The sequence below is a fragment of the Cladophialophora bantiana genome (genome assembly GCF_000835475.1).
Source record: "Cladophialophora bantiana CBS 173.52 unplaced genomic scaffold supercont1.9, whole genome shotgun sequence".
In the NCBI taxonomy this organism is placed as follows: domain Eukaryota; kingdom Fungi; phylum Ascomycota; class Eurotiomycetes; order Chaetothyriales; family Herpotrichiellaceae; genus Cladophialophora; species Cladophialophora bantiana.
This window is the reverse complement of record NW_015971583.1, coordinates 1,163,077-1,181,798: the sequence shown is the minus strand read 5'-3', so window position 1 is coordinate 1,181,798 and position 18,722 is coordinate 1,163,077. Positions and strand designations below refer to the sequence as shown.

At 51.5% G+C, this 18,722-nt stretch overlaps 7 protein-coding genes across 7 annotated transcripts; 2 read left to right on the top strand and 5 right to left on the bottom strand.

Annotated features, from left to right (window-relative positions):
• Positions 1-251: 251 nt before the first annotated feature.
• Positions 252-1,867, top strand: Z519_06729 (uncharacterized protein; the record flags this gene model as incomplete). The annotated part of the gene is made up of 4 exons (XM_016764467.1): positions 252-481; positions 623-803; positions 868-974; positions 1,033-1,867. 4 exons carry the CDS (start codon positions 252-254, stop codon positions 1,865-1,867), a joined length of 1,353 nt encoding a protein of 450 aa, XP_016619549.1.
• A 121-nt stretch (positions 1,868-1,988) lies between these two features.
• Z519_06728 (uncharacterized protein) lies at positions 1,989-2,375 on the bottom strand (the record flags this gene model as incomplete). Its single annotated transcript, XM_016764466.1, has 1 exon — positions 1,989-2,375. The coding sequence occupies one exon, from the start codon at positions 2,373-2,375 to the stop codon at positions 1,989-1,991; it is 387 nt and encodes a 128-aa protein (XP_016619548.1).
• A 1,816-nt stretch (positions 2,376-4,191) lies between these two features.
• Positions 4,192-4,374, bottom strand: Z519_06727 (uncharacterized protein; the record flags this gene model as incomplete). Its single annotated transcript, XM_016764465.1, has 1 exon — positions 4,192-4,374. The coding sequence occupies one exon, from the start codon at positions 4,372-4,374 to the stop codon at positions 4,192-4,194; it is 183 nt and encodes a 60-aa protein (XP_016619547.1).
• A 5-nt stretch (positions 4,375-4,379) lies between these two features.
• Positions 4,380-5,154, bottom strand: Z519_06726 (uncharacterized protein; the record flags this gene model as incomplete). The annotated part of the gene is made up of 2 exons (XM_016764464.1): positions 4,380-4,815; positions 4,946-5,154. 2 exons carry the CDS (start codon positions 5,152-5,154, stop codon positions 4,380-4,382), a joined length of 645 nt encoding a protein of 214 aa, XP_016619546.1.
• A 687-nt stretch (positions 5,155-5,841) lies between these two features.
• Z519_06725 (uncharacterized protein) lies at positions 5,842-6,282 on the top strand (the record flags this gene model as incomplete). Its single annotated transcript, XM_016764463.1, has 1 exon — positions 5,842-6,282. The coding sequence occupies one exon, from the start codon at positions 5,842-5,844 to the stop codon at positions 6,280-6,282; it is 441 nt and encodes a 146-aa protein (XP_016619545.1).
• Positions 6,283-12,364: 6,082 nt separating this feature from the next.
• Positions 12,365-13,194, bottom strand: Z519_06724 (uncharacterized protein; the record flags this gene model as incomplete). Its single annotated transcript, XM_016764462.1, has 2 exons — positions 12,365-12,474; positions 12,543-13,194. 2 exons carry the CDS (start codon positions 13,192-13,194, stop codon positions 12,365-12,367), a joined length of 762 nt encoding a protein of 253 aa, XP_016619544.1.
• Positions 13,195-15,513: 2,319 nt separating this feature from the next.
• On the bottom strand, positions 15,514-17,488 carry Z519_06723 (uncharacterized protein; the record flags this gene model as incomplete). Its single annotated transcript, XM_016764461.1, has 2 exons — positions 15,514-16,631; positions 16,681-17,488. 2 exons carry the CDS (start codon positions 17,486-17,488, stop codon positions 15,514-15,516), a joined length of 1,926 nt encoding a protein of 641 aa, XP_016619543.1.
• Positions 17,489-18,722: the final 1,234 nt, after the last annotated feature.

Below are 18,722 nucleotides of genomic sequence, written 5' to 3'. Positions count from 1 at the left end.
ATCACCAGCATCACCAGCATCACCAGCATCACCAGCATCACCAGCATCACCAGCATCACCAGCATCACCAGCATCACCAGCATCACCAGCATCACCGGATTCACACGGATGAACGCCCCGATGGAGAAAGTGGCGCCCTCATACGCAAGGGCCAGGACTGCCCGCCAACATCGCAGAAACCACGCGTGGCCATCAAGCTCTGGGAGCGCGACCTAAGGGAATACGAAGCATGGGCAGCCTCTCCCTTGACCATGCTGGGATGTCAATTCTTCGACATCTTCACCCCCTCCGCGGCCATGAGGTACGACGTCGAAATCAAGGCAAATCTCTACTTCTATTTCTGGACCATCAGACCGTTTGCGACCCATTTGCTGCAATCGTGGAAGTGGTTGGACAACCTGTCCCAGATTCAGGCATCGCCCTGTCTGACTTATGCCGTTGCAACATATGCTTCGGTATTTCTCTCCGGAATGCTCAGAGGGTGAGCCGGTCCTTGCCAGTGTTCTAATTCCTTAGCCAAAACATATGCATCCTGCAAATCCTGCACATCCTGCACGAGATACGCATGGTTCCCACGCCTGTGTCCGATTCCAACGACTAACGTTCATGGTTGTCTGCTCAGGGGCCCGGGTGTGGTGCTGCCGCCGCCCACCGAAAAGGGCCAGAAGTCTCCGTGGCAGATCCCGTCGTGGTTACGCCTCCATACAAGATGCCTGGCCGAGCTGAATGCCGTTTTGAGTGATCCACACCAAGTCGTTGATGAATCATGCTATCAAGCCATCCTGTTCCTGTACCGGCTTTCGGTAAGTCAGAAAGATGGAGCGGACTAAGGCTTTGGTGCACTCGAAGAAATCTGATCTGTTCTAGGTGCTCCTGGCAGACGGCGAGAGCGGCCGAATGCACCTCCAAGCGCTCAAACGGATGTCGCTACTTCTCGACACGGATGAAACTTTGCTCGAAACAGAACTGGCTGTGTGAGTACCATTTTGTGCCGTCTCTCAATATGGCACTCGGGCTGATTGTGCTTCCCAGATCCAAAGTCAACATCATCGGCGCATTCCTCCATAGTCGCTCGGTCGTGCTACTTCGCAAGGCCCACAGCAAAGCTCAAGGGCGCCGAAAAGAAGTGGTCGAGATCGACAGGAAATTCTGGAGGTCTGACCGCGAATGGTATTCCCACCGAGCGCATCTCGCCGGGCGCATGCTAGCCTGGCGCCCGGAGAGTCCAAGCTCGAGTTTAATGCCGGAGAGTGCGACGGCCATTTCGCGGATGGACCCAGAAAGCTGCAGGTTTCTGGGAGAGCCAGAGCATGTCGAAATGCAGCGGTGCTATCAGATTGCGCTGTTCTTCTGGATGTATCTGAACTGCATCAGCTTCAACACCTCGGCACTCATCGTGCGCTCGAACCTGCTCGAACTCCAGTACCGGCTTTCGAACATGGATCTCCCTACCATGAGTTCGACCTGCCACACCACGCTCTTCAACGTCTTATTGGCGGGCACGATGGCGTCTCGAAATCAGCCTGAAAGACGGTGGTTTGTACAGCAAATCGTCTGGCTCTACCCGGACATCCAGCACCTCGACACCGTCTGGCAGCTGTTGGCCGAGTTCTTCGACCCCTTGTCGATAAACTTCAACTTCATTCAGGAGATGTGGGAAGATATTGTGGCGGCAAGACGGACGACCACAAAGTCCACCAGCTGCCCGGACAAGCAGCTGGTCAAGCCGATCAAGCATTTCCGGCCGACATCATACTCTCCTGACCTCACAAAGCCGCTTCCAGTTATTGAACTTGAGGATGTAGAGGACGCCTCGCTCGCGAAGAGCCTCCACAGGTCGCGAGCTCGCGTGTTGGTCACTTCGTGAAACGAACGACCCAGTCCGACTGGAAAAACTGCTCTCCGGACGGACAAGAGCTCCAAAGAGGGAGCAACTCAGAATATCTGCTGTTAATGTGAGGCGAAAGGAGGTTTGTCTCGGATTCCATCTACTGCTCAAGATTATGGTTACCGCGCCGATCCTTCAATACCTCAATAGCCGACTGATTGTTGTCCTCAATGGCCTGATCCATCGGCGTCCGACCACCCCCTTCTCTGATCTCCGTGTTAATATCATTCCGTCCAAGCAATAGTTCCACCAAAATCGAGACCACTCCATACATAATAGCACGATGTAACGCAGTGCGCCCGTGCCTGTCCCTTACGTTTACGTCGAGATCGTCTCGAGCAAGTAACATCTTCACCATCTCTTCGTCTTCATAATCAATCGCGTGCATCAGGGGTGTCTTGCCGTCCTCGTTTCTTGCCGTGACGTCGATGTCGTCTCCATGTGTTTCCGGATCGAATGTCGCGTTATCCAGTGTAACGCCGTGCATTCGTACTCGTCTCCTACGTTCACGTCGAGATCGTCTGATGCGAGTAAGAGCTTGACTATCGCCTCGTGGTCATATAACATCGCATATAGAAGAGCTGAGCGGCCATCATCATCTTTCGTGTTGATGTCCAAATCTTTCCGAGTAAGCAATAATTCCACTATTTCCTTGTCACCAGTGACTACGGCTTGACATAATACTAGGTGTGTCGGCCCGGTCTTGTTGACGTCAAGGTCTTTCCGTCCCAATAATAACTTCACAATTTGTGCCCGCTCTTGATGAATGGCTCTCGTCAGAAGCGTATTCCCATCCGGGTAATCGAAGATTCATATCGAAACCATTCTCAACCGAAAGGGGGAAACGAGGTTTCATGGCCAAATAACCTAGGCAGTAGGTGCACGAGGTCTCGACCCAGGTCTTCATTTTGTGAAATTTTGCCCTTTGGGTGCAGGGGCATCTGCGTTGTAGCTGTTAGGCTCGCGGATGACGTCGCTTTGTTCGAGACTATTTCACAGAGGAGAGCTTCGTGGCGATTTTTTAATGTCCATTGCGAGAATCCTGCTCCTAGTGAATACCAGGCTCGGGTCACCAAGGAAGCTGGACAATGTTGAGATTGTTCGATACTAGACTGAGCCACATTTTGTACGTGACAGGGTTTTTTTTTTTGAGCTTTCCAGTGTGGAACAGCCAAAACTCCTTTACATAAGGCAAGAATGCACAATCCTTTTGCCTTCGTCGGTCGGCTGTCATCTCCTTGAGACGAGCTGCTAAGTTGAAGTCCCGTCCTCTCTTGCCTTTTAAGAGTTTCGTCGCAATTTTCTGACCGTCGCCTGTGGTAGAGCCCTCTCAAGAACGTGGGAGGTTATGTCTCGTGGCTGCAACGTTGTGTGTTGGCTCATCTTGGTAATTGTGGTGTTGAAGACAGTAAAGTTCAAGTACGTAGCGCAGATTTCACCTAGACTTAGATCTGCTTTTGGTAGATCGACGTGGTACGGAAGACTGAGCATGTCTTATGGAGTAGAGATAATATATTCTCCGACGCTGTGATGAATGAAACGGACCGCAGAGTCCTCCTCGTCGACGAGGAGCTGGCTTCCGCAACCGTTGACCGTCATTTGCATGTCATTGATCAGCTTTCGTGGATCCCACTAGGTATTCCTGGTACAACACTCATCGCCTCGCGAAGCCCATCTGCAACGGCTGTTGAACGGCAGCAGCAAGCGCAAAGATCTTTCCGCATATGTCCGGATTTATAGTCTTTTGTTCTCCCAATTTCCGGAGGACACGATTGAAGATTTCTAGCAAGTCTTTTGGCAGATATTGAAGCGCATTCAGGATCGCTTCGTTGGCGACTTCGGCGCATATCAAGTCAAGTTGAAACACGACTTAGAGAAACCTACAGGAAGATTAGCATGTATTTTACTGCAGATTTCAACGCTAACATCCCGTGGCTTCCTTCAAAAAGAGCATCTCTGATGGTCAGGATCATGGTTGGATCCCTTAAGGGCAGGCGACCTGCTGCTAAGCGGTCTGCCAATGTGTTATAGATATATTCGGCGATCTCTGGGTTCTCCTCTGGTAATGACAGATTGGTTTGGGGTTGTAGAGAAGCCTGATGTCTCGTATGGAGGCCTGGACGGCTTGAACAGAAGGTGTGAAAGCGGCGATTTGACAAGAGAAACCTGTCGAGGCAATCAAATAGTGTCTTTAGCTCAATCTCGTTGCACTCGTCGAGGCCGTCGACAACAACGAAATATTGTCCATTCTGAGAAAGGAGTCTGAGAAGAGGAGTCACGATCTCGGTATCGTCGAATACACCCTATTCGATCACGTAAATGTTGTCAAACGCGTCAGGGTTGAGGAAGCTCAAGAGTTGCCTTGCGAGGCTACCAATAATGGTTCTCGCCTTGATCGATTCCGCGTCGTCGTGGCTGCAGAAAAAGTAGCAGACAAAACCATCCGGGTATTTGATCACAATTTCCAGCACCACGCTGGCTGTCATCACCGTCATCCCAGATCCCAGTATCCCAGTATCCCAGTGAACGACAACACGCTGGACGCAGAGTCTTGAAGCCACTGCTCATAGGCAGCCTGGTGGAAGATCCGGGCGCTTGTACCGGCCTTCGGAGCTCTCCTCCACGCAGCCTGGTAGTTGTAAGTCGAGCAAGCCTTGAGACATTGCAATCTCGCCTTCCGGCCTTTGAATTTCGTGGCTTCCTGAATATCCATTGACGCCCTTGACGACAGCCATACTCGAAAGTGAGAGGCATCCTTTTTCTCAACATCCACCTCCTGTTTGTATTCCAGGGAAGCCTCTTCGCGTATGGTATCTGCCATCGTCGAGAGATCGAGCTCGAGAAGGCCGAATTCAGATTGAAAAGGATTGAGGATGGCGGCCGATAAGTTTAGCCATGATGGGCTTTCCGAGAAATAGAACAGCTTTCTTGCAGATGTTTGTTACCGTGCAGAAATATTCACAGAGAGCGTTCTGTAGCCTTGGAGACTTGGGATACATAAGGCCATATTCCTGGTAGCGGGGTCATGAGCGTCCGATCCGCATAAATAAGGCTGACAGGTCATCGAAATATGACGCACAGTTGGAAGTTACCTGCAGAGTCATCTGCAGCACGCCCCCCAGATAGAAGTTGCAATCAGCGACAATAACGTCGACGACAGTTGAAAATTGGTGCACGGCTTTCGGCATGTTAGTCATTCGAGGACCGAAACAGCGACAACCCATGCAATGACTGTTGTTCATGCCAATCTCAGCCGTAAGCTTCATGGCGTTGGAGACCAGTGGAGGTTTTCTCTAGCGCCAATTTCGAAAGGTTTTCTTGTTATCGTCGTCGAGAATGGCTTCAAATTCGGAAAGAGCCTGAGCCAGCCTGATTTCAGGTTTCAAAGGGGGCAGCTCTCCATAGAGCGAGAGCCACAATTGTGCAAGTGGTTGTTCGCGAATAATGCAAGCGCGAAGGGTCGAAGATTAAAGAAGCGAAGCGGGCTCGTCAGAGAGGACGGTGGACAGTTCTGTGAAGAGTTGGCTTCGGGGACATCAACATAACCAGCATACTTCGGAACAGCACATTGAGGCGCCCACGGTCCACCGTACACATTTCCAACGGCGCACCAAGCAACTTAGGGCGCAGTTTCCTCTCGCCTCTTGGACAGCCTGTGCGACTGTATCGACTGTGCAAATCTATCTACCTGGACCCTAGTGAGCTGCATGTTCGAGATCGACGTATCGAAGGTCTTGAAAAGGCCCAACAAAGGCTCTAGATTGTACCTCTTAGTATGCGAGGCACTTGGATGTCGTACATCGACCTGACAAATCCGAATGTCGTACATATCCTCAGCTCAGGCCTATTTCTCCAAGTCGAACAGATGGCTATCCTCCAACTTCTCGGTATCGCAGCCTTGAAACCACAAGCAGCATCAAAGTATCGTTGCCAAGATTGAGAGACGAGCACCAATGGAAACGCAAGTCCCTTTCGTCAACGGTGAAAGCGACTCCCCCAGCAAGTCCATCCTCACCATCTCCCTTGCCAAATACCTCGCTGGTCACGACATCTCCGAAATCATTGAAGAGGATTGGAGTTCAAAAGCTACGCCTGAGCAGCAGCGAAGATTTAACAACCAGGGATTCAACCTCGATCCTCTCCATGAGGAAGCCACATTGGCTGCACTGAACGACAAGTTGCAGGAGCAGGCATGGGATGGCGTGATTGTGGGCTGGTGTACCAGAGGTAGCAAGCAATTTACCGTTCTGTTCGAAAAGGTCGTACGGCTGGCTGCTGAGGAAGTGGTGAGGAGGGAGAAGAATCAGCTGGATGGTGACCGTCCGCTGAAGTTGATGTTTTGTGAGGGGCCGGATGACTTGGTGAATACTACATTGAGGACATTTGGGCGGTGAATATGAGCGCATTTGACTGCTGGGTCAACAAACAACCTGGTAAGCAAACGAGGTAAAGAGACATCCTGTCCTCTGCCTTGTTCGCTCGAAGCGGGCGAGAAATTACACGGGCCTTATTTTTCCAAATGCAACGTCGTCGGCGGGAAATCTGCGCCGACGGACGGACCAAAGCATGATTGTGATCGCAAGGGGAAGCTTCTCGCGGTGGAAGAACGAGAAATGGACGTGTCGCCGATACCGTGGCAAAGACGTTTGTCATGACTGGTGTGAGGCTTGCGGTATCGATCCACGAACACACCTGACAGTTGATTGAATTTTCGACGATATCTACTTTGAGTGAAGCTGCCTTGGACAATGCAAGAGGATTTGACACTTTCAGATGTTGAAGATTGTCAACGCCTAGGTGGGCATTCGCATTCAGAGTTGGCCTTCTAGAAGTGACCGGCCGATTGTGGGAATCACTCGCATCATTTATTACCCAGATATATTTTTAAGCCCCTTACATCCCGGCACATACTACATTTTACAACGCTGCTGGGTAGCATATCCGTGTTAGAAATCCATGACCTCCCCAAATAATCGATCAGCCACAACACTGATCGGTTAGGGTCCCAGCTGAAAGTTGAAAAACCGATCACTTCGCTATCGAAGCTCAATTTTGGCAATTTTGTCTAATTGTCGGGGGTTCAGCCTTGGCTGGAGCAGTGCCTCGTTTCCCTCGTCCATTTAAAGGAAGACTTCGTGCCCCTTGCTGGGACATTCTTGTCCACTCATCACATCGGTGCGTCTGTCTTATGGTTTGGAGTCGCCGACCTGAACCTGCAAATATCAACGGCTTGGCTGATCCTCTATCACAACGGAGCCCGGTTGTTCTTCATCGCGTGACGGCACTGTCCCTCCATCTTCAAACACTCAAATCTGTGGTTTTCTCCGTTCTTGCTGAATAAGACAGAGCAAATCACATAGTGCAACAAGTACGAGCCATTGTGCCTCATTAGCCAAAAGTCTGGCCGAGAGTGCTCTGGCACCAGTCCAGCTTGTCAGGCGCACACGAATGAGAGTATATCTCGATCAATTCCAAGGAGGTGTCCCTCACACCGCCGGTCATCCTTGGAAAGTGCCCAAGAACCGTCACACACGGGCGCAGCGGCCTTGGAATCGGTAATGATCGCACAGTCAGTAGCGTATCGCTCTCCGAGAGACTCGTTGTATCATCAAATGTGGCCAAAATCAGCGTACCTAATCGCTTCGCCCGGCTTGAGCGACGACCAAAGGCTGGTGTACGCCATCGAAAGTACCAACACCACAGGATTCGCGTTACAACTGGTCGGCAAGCATTTGACCCAGTTACCCTTACACATCGGCAACAGCAGGGCTTTGGACTCAGCCGTCGCCGCTTTCCTGTCGGCGCATGCTAGATTGCAATGTCAGGAGCGGATCACTAAATTCTTAGAATATGATCTGTACACTCGGGCACCCAGCGACATGAAATATGTTGTTGAGTCACCTCAAGCCCACTTATTTTGAAGATGTGGTTGTGGCGATGGTGGTGCTCGGAGATTATGAGCCCTTCCGTTTTGAACCTGTATTTCGGGCGTCATCACTGATATCAGGGGTAGATTGTTTGTGGTCGTCCCGAGAATCTTATGGACCAAGCAAGGGGTGTCGAAGCTATTCTCAAGGCTTGGGGTCCGGACAAGATTCAGTCAGCGTGGGCCTTTGACTTGGTGGGTGTGATGGCGGTTGCAACGGTTCGTGATGGTTTTCTTGTCATCTGGGAAACTCTGAAAGTTGACCTAGTTTTGACAGATTCCAGCGTCGCTTTCGAACCGGCGAGGAGTTTTTCCTGAAATCACCGGAACGGATAGTCGTGTTCGAGCCGTTTGCTGACCTTGGATCACGGTTTGTGACCGCTTCAACTTTCCATACCCTAAAAGCTGTGCGAGACTAGCCACCATAGTTCGCTTGTTGAAGGCATCTCCAGGAGAAAGATCGCATGAACAGCCGAGTTGATTGAAGGCCTAGGGAGTCAGGTCTCAGAAACAGCCGAGTTGATTGAAGGCCTAGGGAGTCAGGTCTCAGAACGCTCACCCGGGCCAACCTGGCTTACCTAAACCTTTCCGTCAGTCTCCTCATCTTACCTTGTCTGGCGAGACGTGTTTCAGCGTATCCTCATTACCGCGGCATTCCTCCCTCCTCGGTATCTAGTACTCGGTACAGTACCTATACTCCAAATGAAGCTGGTAAGATGTATGAATACCTCATACAGACAACCGTATGCCTGGAACACGAGGTCCATTTCTCTCTTTCCAGCTTCGCCGAAGGGTTTGCTAAGCCCAGTCCACCTTCGCCAGTCGCATGTCCAGGCTGAACTGGCAAGTCACGTGGCTAAGCCCGTTCTCCAGCCGTGAGGTTTGTACTGGGTACCGAGTAGAGATCCGTGCGCAAAGCCGATCTGAGTCCCATCGCAGGAGCTCGTCTACATGGTGGCTACTTCTTTTAGGACATCATTGGGGCCCGAAGTGTGGGAGGTGTGGCGTAGGCTAGCGTAGAGTACGATGTACCCAGTAAGTAAGGCGGATGGGGGAAGGGGGAGACGAGGGAGAGTTGAGGGTTGAGAGTTGACCAGAAGGTGAAGCAGGAAGTTGGAGAAAAAGAAGGGTCCACAACCATCGATTCCGCCTTAAGCCACATCTGGCTAGACAAAGCTTGGCGCCATCTCACTCCACAAACAACTCCAACCAACAGGTTTCAATCAAATCCCATGTCACCAGCTGTCACACCGAACGCCACCCAGAACTCCGTGGCTGCCCATCCAGAACTTTCGACCTCGTAGTCTAGAAATGGCCAGATATGAATGAGGACTATTTGGGCAGTTGAAGCGTTTTCTGCACCAAGCCGAACCCAATGCTTTAACGAGGGCCGAGGCGCCACTGCTACCTACACAAAGCGTCATCCGGCATCAGGCTTGCTTCTGACACCCAGGCCGGCGCGACGGGCCTGCGGCTCTTATGTTTCCTTTTCTTTTTCTCGTGTTTCACAGGCCAGGGTCTCCCCCGTCCTCGTATTTCCCTTGCCGTATTGCCGGGGACCGGAATACCCGATGGGGCGCTTTTTGAGAGCCTCGAGGACTTGAATCTTGCCCTGCAGGAGGCTTCCCTTCCCCGACAGCCTCAGGGAGTCTGAGAGGCTCTGCGATGGTCTTTGGCTGACTGAGCTGTGACAAGGTTGCATCAGACTTTGCAAGTGTTGTTGTCAAGCCTTCTGGTATGTCGCCCGGTCCGCGGCAGAGAGTCCGAACATCCCCATCTACGCCTTATCTCAGCATCTACAATTGATAAAGTTCGCGTTATATTGACGCAATAGCCTGGGCCTAAAATTTTCACCCAGACTATCCTCGGAAATATCACCCATCAAATCTTCTTTTCATGACAGGGGTTGACTTGGAAGTTTCCAAGGGAAGCAATCGCTCAGGCGAATCCGATGGACAAGAGCTCATCCACTACCGGCGCCTCCCAACGATGCTATTGTCCGCCATGTAAGTCCACAGGTTTTCTATTCTCCAGCTCGAGGAAACTAAAGCAAATCTCAATCCTGGAACCTGAAAGACATCATTTCGACGCTGGATCACCATCTTAGCAATGTCAACATCATTGGCGCACAAGTGCTTGATGCACGATCCGCCGTAGACCAGATCTACCTTTGTTGGGTAGTATTAGGCCGCGAGCCCGATGTCACCAAGGGATGGCCCTGGAAATACCGATTTGTTTCCCGACTTGGGCAACTGCTCAACTAATCCAAGTCGCTGCAGGCTGGCTACTATTTCAGAGCGTCCTCATCCTTGCATACTATAGATGGGCCATTGAATATTCCAGTCACCTTTTCTGCCACAATCCCCAAGGCACCGTCACAAGGTTAGCCCAAGGACTTGACCATGGCACCGTGGACTGCGACTTAATATACATATCACGGGTGGAAGCGATTGGACATTTGTAGGTGTTCGACCGGCCCTGGCAGCCCACCTAGACAGCCTGCGTCAGCTCACTCTTTTCCCCAACCTCGTCATCCTCCTTGTTCTCATAGATATATTCTTCTTAGCTTTGGCTCGCGCGGCATCACGTCGTCCTTGAATGCTGGAAGCAAAGCAAACATACCCCTCGAGTATACCACGTTCTGGAACTCCATGCCAAATACTCGACCGATCTCATCGGCTGTCTCGGACTGCGCTCCCTAGGGCCAAGATGTCACGATAACCACCTTCAACGGCACAATCTACTACAACGCCGCCAGGTTCACTAGTCTAGACTATGAATCTATGTGACAAAGGAGTTCTCTATACTGTTGAGTCGTAAGTATTGTCCATTGTGCATTTGGGCTGAGATGATTTGGCAGAGCCATCGCTGGCACATCCCCTTCTCGCCCTCCTTGTCTTTTCCATGTATGCTTATCGTTCTGTGCAAGCCATGATGTGACAGAGACTGACTGGTTCCCGGCTTCTTATTATAAGTTCTCAAAACCCCCAAGCGATACATCCTCAAAACCTTCTCCTCTCCGAACACAGACACAACCATGGCCACTTCCGCCACGACCGCCTTATTGTGCCCTAGACAGGCGGCCCGCCCGTTATTCACCGCCCACTGTACTTACTTTCTTCTTCTCCTTACTCTCCTTCCTCTTCTATCAGGCCCAATATCACAGGCGAAGCGCGAGACAAAACACGTCACAAGGCTGGCGACGGAATGGGGCTCTGGCGAAAAGAAAAGGGGGTTTATTGAGCAAGCTCATTGCAAAGGAATACATTCAAAAGCAATATGAAGAGAGAAAAACATCATGACTGTGAAGAAAGAGAAGAACCGAACGAACCGGCCGACGACGGTCCAGACGACGCAGACGCTCGAACTCGAAAGCCCCAGGGATTCTTTCACCCTTGTTTTTCTTCTCTTCTTTTTTCTCCTCTTCCCTCCCATCCCTTCCCCTCCAAATTCCTCGATGTAATTCCTATTCTCCATTCCAGTTGTTTTTTTCCCTTTGATTCTGCCGAATCGAATCGGATGTCTCAAATGGGAAATATAAATTGAGACCAGCCTCCTAAAAAGGGAAAAAGCATTAAAGAGATGAAAACTTTAAAAGAGACTAAAAACAAAGGATAGAGGTGGAGAGAGAGAGAGAGAGAGATAACGTAAAGATACAGAAGAGCGAAAGACCGAAACGAGCCGCCTGCAAGAGCTGCATATTTACTACCCTGCCAAGTTGCGTCCTTCTTGCCTGTGTACATCATTCTGTTCCTCTTCTCCCTCCCCGTAGTGAAGATCCCTAACACGGTGGATAGATAGTTAGCTCCCTAGCTGGAAAGAAAACCTGTATAGAATCAAGATATACATGTTTAGGTGGCATGCAAGGAGACAATTCATTCGTTCAATCATTCAATTGTCAACATCACATCATATAGCATCATAGACATTGAGTAAATAAGTAACATAATGTCGAACGATAAATCGCTCGATAAAGACAGGCTGGGCCATCCACCCTATCCGGAGGACTTGCGGTGCTCTATTCATGTACTTGAGCAGACAAAACAACAATGTGACTAAACATTCAACAATAACTGCAGCAGCAGAACACAACGAGCGCGAACTGGAGAGGAATATCAAGCAATCCAAAAGTGCAACGTGGAACAAAGAAATCAAGATCCAGACTGCAGTGCCTCCCTCGTATACTGAGACACGCATTCGTCATTCAACGGGCGATTCGTAACAGTAAGCGCCAGAACGTAGTCGTAGGCCGTCGACATTTCTGTCGGAAGTCATAAGTTTGTAACGTCGTAAAGTGGCGAAGCAGCAATCTCCCAAGCAAGTTGCGTCCATTGTCGACCAGACAGTCCAACAGGAAAAAGGTCGTAGTTGTTGTCGGAAGCAGCATGAGCTGAGTGATGAGCTCTTTCGACCGTTTGAGTCCTCCTCTTGTCTCGAGAAACGAGATCTTGTACCGTAACCATTTCCCAATTCTTGTGTTCTTGTTCTGCATCTCCATGTGTGTCTTCTTTGCAATCAGCTGACGGCGCTGATAACGTATGTAGCTTTATCTAGCTAAATATTTCGCCGAGTTGACCTTCCTCCCAAGCGCAAAGGTCTTCTCGGGTCACTTTCACTGGATCGTATCCAATCTCGATAACCATTGTGCGTTTCTCATGTCCTGACATTTGTCGCCGACAAGTAAGAGTCTGAAGACGAAGCATGCTGATGATGTGGGAATGAACTTACTCGGATTTTGGTCGTAATTATGTCGCTGGAACAGCGTAGAGGACGTGTCATATCTAAAAGACCAGTCGACTGCGCAATAGTCGAGATCTGGTTCAACCCAAAACGCAAGAAGGCCGACGAGGATGCTAAGGTGACCAGCCAGCTTACATCTTGGTTCCCCGGTCATCTGCGCCCTGCAGACATCGGGAAGCAGTTGCTCAAACCAGTAATCTGGCCCTGGAATGTGAAGCCGGTAGCTCTCCCTGGAATAGCCAATGATTGCCAGATCAGGTGTCGTGCGTCCAAAGGAGAGTCGCCTCCATACGCTGGGGTCAGAAGGGTACGTGGCAACGCAATCGATGGGCGCATGTATGTAACCGTGGCGCTCTGGATCCCAGATCAGAGTGCTAGTTCTATGCAATTCACGCCTTGCCAATTCGACGGCCGTTGGTCGACGTAGGCGCGCCAAGTTGTCAACTCCTATTGCAAACTGACCGGGATCCCAGATCCACCATCCTGTTGAACTCAGTTTTATAAACTGACCTGTTCGGGATGGTCGCCAATAGAAGTCTGGACTTTCGACGAGAGGTGGTGTATTGGGATGTTCTTGATATTGGACGTGTTGAATGCGCAGGAAAAAAGGGGAAGCGTACGGAGGACCACCCTGATCCATCGCAGGTATGACGGGGTCGAGATTGTCCACAAGAATTGAGCAAGGCACGAAAAGCAAGGAAAGAGGGAAAAGGGGAAACAGAGAACCTGGAGGATGGTCTGAAAGGTACTTGTGAACCAGGGCTGAGACTGTGAAAAGTGGTCGCGGCAAGACATAAATGATAGTGCTTGGACAAGAAAATACACCAGCAAGCAAAGCCGGAATGGATGGGCACTTAGCACATGCACCAGGTGAACTTACCAGTTAGGCAGATAGCTACCGCCGAATCAACAGCCCGTTGTCGGCCGCGATGGCAGTCTTAGCGCCGAGGATGGCGTCAAAACAAGAGGATTCTGAAGCCCCAGCTTTAGCCGGTGCAACGCTTGGGCGACAGGAATGACGCTGTTGGCCAATGGCACGCTCCGTGGAAGGAATTTGGATTCCTCTGTGCCCTTCGTGACCTGCTTCAATATAAGACTGGAGACTCTCGAGGCACTCAAGGGGCCGCTGATTCTCCGGTCTAACAATGAGATCGACGGCTTCGTCTTCTAAGTGGTATGTGAAGCGGCACAATTCGTCTGGCGATGGACTTGGTTGGATGCGAACGAGCAAGGGTGGTGTGGCGCATGGGGCGGCATTCCGCCCCTCCAGTCTCACAGGACTGCATGCCTGGCAGGTTGGTACACAGGCCGGGGCGATGGCGAGAAAAGGGGAGAGAGTTAGTTCCACACACAGTGATCGGAAGACCATTGATCCGATGCGGCTCTGCGGCAGGACTCGGCTGCTTGTTGCGGGTGCAAGTTTGCACCTGCGCTTGTCTCCGGGCGAGCGGTGTTTCTTCGCTCTCGCTCGGCAATTTCATTCCCTATCTCTGGAGATTAGTAACTCCGCTGAGAAATGAGTTAGGCGAGCCAATGAGAAAGGAAGACAATTGTGAGAAGCCGTGGATAAGGCAAGGTAGCTCTGACGCCGCTGAGCTGGATGGACAAAACCCTTGTGTGTAGAATCGATCAAAGACGAGACGGGGCCGCTGTTTTTCTGGTCGTGGAAATGGTGTTCCTTATATGCTGGTGCTTCAACCAACCTTGCACAGCTCAGCAGGCCATGTCGCTGCAGTTCGCCTATTATATTCCAATAAGTTGCATTGGCGTGGCATTAGCGGTTGCCTTGTTCGCCCTCTTGCTCTGCGCCCGATTTTGGTGAGGGATATTCAGTGCGCGTCGGCAGTCCTCTAACATCAGCGGTTGGAGCAGATATGAGCTGGCGGTGACCGACGCAGTGTCTTGTGTTCCCGATTTGTTGGTAGGGACGTGTGCTAACAATGAACGCTTTCCTCGGGTCGGGCTGTGGTCAACAACGGCCAACAATTCCCGCGTCGCGCGTCTCTGAGTCCAATTTTGGCCATATTGAATGGCAAGTATCAATCAAGGCCATATTGGTATCGAATCTGAGCCGCAACGGGTGCCAACCCACGAATTTGTGCCTGGAAGACAGATTGTCTTTGCCTAATCGGAGGTGACGATGACGAAGGATGCTCTCTCCATCATATCGTCTCCAAAACAACTTTGGTCATGACCGGAAAGGGGATATGTGGAGTGATAAATGCCCTGATAATGCAGGGTTACCTGCCTCTCTCTCAAAACAGCAACTGACCGGGAACCTTGCGAGTGAAGGACAATGTAGTGGTTGTTTTGTGCAGGGGCCCGGATCCTAACAAGCCCGGCCGTGAGGAAGATCGCAAGAAAGGCCGCGCGTTTTTCAGCCAGAGACACGGAGGCGAGGGTGGCCATTATACTGGACTCGGGAGAAAATGACAAAGGATGGGAAGTGAAGGAGAGACAAGAAGTCAAAATAGAATCTTGAGAAACTCAGTCCAAAGTTTGGCGTCGGCACCTTCCGTGACCCCCTTTAGGTCCCAGCCTCGCGGAACAACAGCAGTAACGGCACAAGGCTCCGCTCCATTATGCCAGTCGGAGGACCTCTCTACGAGAACTCCCTCCTATGGCCTTCGCGGATCAAACCTATGCACATGCGAAGAACATTTCGTATCTTCATCATTCTGAAACCAGTCTTCTCTACACCCAACGTCGGGTAGACAGTGTTCAAATAATCTACACGAATATATAAAGGAACTCAAACAAAGATCAAAGCAGACATCGTAACATGCCACTCTCACAACTGTACACTTGTGGCAATGCTGACTGACTGTGCAATTTCATACATGACACTGACTCGCTTGCTGCGTGGCTTTCTCTTCGCTCCTCGGCCTTTCTAATCTTGCACTACTTCCAACAGGCACAACCTGAGAAATGGTTGGAACCGAAGACACTACCATTTCGGCTAGAAGACACCGGCGCAACCCCAGAATTGCTCCACGCCAAACTGGCCCGGCTCCTTCCACGGCTCATCCTCGTAGCTCAAGAAGACGACTTGAGCACCCACGGTTTCCTGAATACCCTTAAGGGCGGTGGCCTGGTTTTGAGGGCTGGGGCAAGCGGCACCGTTGCAGTTGCCAGCGTGAGGCCACCCAGATTCCAAGACATAGACAGGCTTTCCAGAGCAAACCGCATCCAAGATATTGATCTCCGACTGGATGAAGCTACCAGCTTTGTCGGCAGTCACTTGAGCGTTGAAAAAGGCGTACAAGTTGGCACCGACAACATCAACGACGCCGCAGAAGGCGGACGCACTGCTAGTGTCTTCCCAGACAGACAAAGGCTCAGTCGTGGTTACTGCACCAGTATAACCGGCGCCCTTAAAAGCAGTGGCGCTGCTGGAGATAAATCCAGCCAGCTCACTGGCAGAGCAGTAGCCATTAAAGACGGCCTCGTTACCGACGACAATGAGTTCGACAATGTCCCACTGTGCCCAGGCAACAATATCGTGGACTTGGCCTTGAGCACCGGAGATGCCTGTCGATGAAATCCAGACACCTAAAATAAGTTTCAGGCCATTGTCGCGGGCAGAACCGCCAATGTTCTCGAGCGTGCTGCAATCAGTGCTGTAAACGCGAACAGAGGAGAATCCTTTCTGTGCGATGACGGCCATGTCAGCGGCGATGGTACCAGCGTCCTTGCAACCGCCCTGGGCAGTGTAGGGAGAATAAGTCATGCCCCACGAATCGCCATTCGATGAGATACCAGGGCTGCCACCCTGCGAACCACCGCTTGGCTTTGACCAAGAACCTGAAGAGGCAGAGCTGCTTGCAGTGCTCACAGACACAGACGCAGTTTCAATCGTAGATGACCAATCGGCCCATGTCTCGCTCGAGGTAGCCACAGCCGCTGGGCTGTAGGTTGAAGTCGAGGTCCAATCAGCCCAGACGTAGGAAGAGGTGCTGGTTGTTGTTGTTGCAGCAGCAGCTGGCGTGCTGGAGGTTGACGCAGTCCAATCGGCCCATGTTGCGCTTGAAGTAGTGCTGCTTGTTGTGTTTACAGCGAGTACAGGTGTCGGATACCCTGGATTTCCGGGTTAGAGAGTCCGTTCAAGGGGATTGAGACTACTTACAAGTGGGGAGGCCATAAGAAGTAATGATGGAGATGGCGCAGCTGTCCGCTTCAACGGCCACGGAAGGACCGAACCAGCCCGGGGTGACTGTCGAGGTGATGACACTGGTGACGGCCGCCGCGACCGAGGAGGCTGAAGTGGAGGTCCAATCCGCCCACGTAGACGAGTCCGTCGATTCAGCGCTGACGGGCTCGACGTATTTGGTCGCCGTAACAGTAGAGGCCAAAGTGATGGTTGTGGTTTGGTCGACAGTTGTCCAGTCACCCCAGGTCTCGGTGACGGTTGTTGTAGGGTCAACCGGATCACTCGTAGTCCAGTCTCCCCAGGTGTGCTCCTCGGTGCTGGTAGTCGCAGGGTCGACCGGGATCGATGACGCGCTAGTCCAATCGGCCCAAGTATGCTCGACGGAAGCCGTAGTTGTGCTAATTTTTGCGCCCTCGACGGGGGTTGACGAAGAGCCCGAGCTTGGCCAATCCGCCCATGTTTCAACAAAGGTAGTCGTGCTAGAAGTGGTGCTCGAGGTCTTTGCTGGGTCAACCGCAAGGGAGGAAGAAGTCCAGTCCTCCCAGAGGAATGAGCTTGAAGAGCTAGCTGTAGTGGTAGCAGCCTTGACAGGAGCCTTCGTGGTGGTCTTCGCTGTCTCTCCATCTACAGGTGTCACAGAAGCAGAAGCGGTCGCATTCCAGTCGACCCAGGTGTCGCGTGCAACATTTCCGTGGAGTTTCGCATGCATGTGCTTGGCATGGCTGGCGGCGGAAACGGTTGTGACGACCGCTGCACCAGCAGCGGCAATTGTAACAGCCTTCATGTTCAAAAGAAGTCCCTTTTCTTTCAGTTGTTTTGTCGGCCGGGATTACTGGGGATTGTCCTACTCCAAGTTTGTCTTTGCTCAATAAAAGAATGCCCGCATAAACGAGTGGACGCGGTAGTTGGAAACGCTGAAAAACAAACACAAACGCGGAACTCTTGTGAAGCACCTCAAGAGACCATGAGCAGAGCCTTGTAGAGAGGGAGAGAAAGTTTTCTTGAGGGACATGATAAGGTGCATATAGGCATGCAGCACGGTGCAACACCAGCCGGAGCCTCGACTTATGGGGATAGCGCCAAATCTGCGAATTTCGTTTAGCGCCCTCCTGTGGGAACTTGGTGTGTGTTTGGCCCATAAGCAGGCAACGCAGCGCACCGAGCTTAGCGATTTCGGGTCTGGTTGCTTGGATATTAAGCTCGGTGACCTCGAACTGGCATGGCTGACTCTCCGGGGCTTCTTAACGATTCTCCAGAGCTGGATTGGTTGGAAAAAGGCCAACCGAAGAAGAATGCTGATCAAAAAAGAGACGATAGTGACATTGGAGACATATTGATGCTCCGGTTTGTCTGCAGACATTTGAGACCTCGGTGTCCTCTACGGAGTACGCTTCGAGAGCTTTCGCCAGTGAAAACGTGGGCTCCAACTACTGGGTATGGGTCACGTTTGTGACGCCGGAAGATCAACTTGTGTTGGTGAGTTGGCCATTGATATGGCAGAGATTCGCAAGAAAGACATTTCTTCACGTAGTCAGGATCACCGACAGGGGCTAAGGGGAGATTGGGCGATCTGAAACACGCGATGTCACTGGCTGTTTGGGTGGCTTCTCGGCGCTGCAAGATGAAGTGATAAGGTTTCTGACCTATGAGAGGAGGCTGGATACTTGGGAGCGGAGGAGGACGATCCTCGAGCAGGAGGCTGTGCGAGGTGGAGGGGGCGCCATTATGGTATGGGGATATGCAAGCAATTCCCAAGGTGAAGACGACGGTCACGAGGTGACTGGCTGCGCCGGTTGAGGGCGGTGGTGAAGGGGGCGGAAAAGGGGGAAGGAGGGTGATTGCGGAGATTTATTGCTCACAGCCAAACCATATTTGGACTAGCTACAAAGCTTGGTTGAACGCCATTAAGATTGCCCCGGTTAGCGGTCAAGACGGGTCAAGACGGTTTGCTCCATTTACACCCCAGGTCTCCTTGGCCTCTTTGAGTTGGGCCGATTCTCAACTTCAAATTTCGTGCT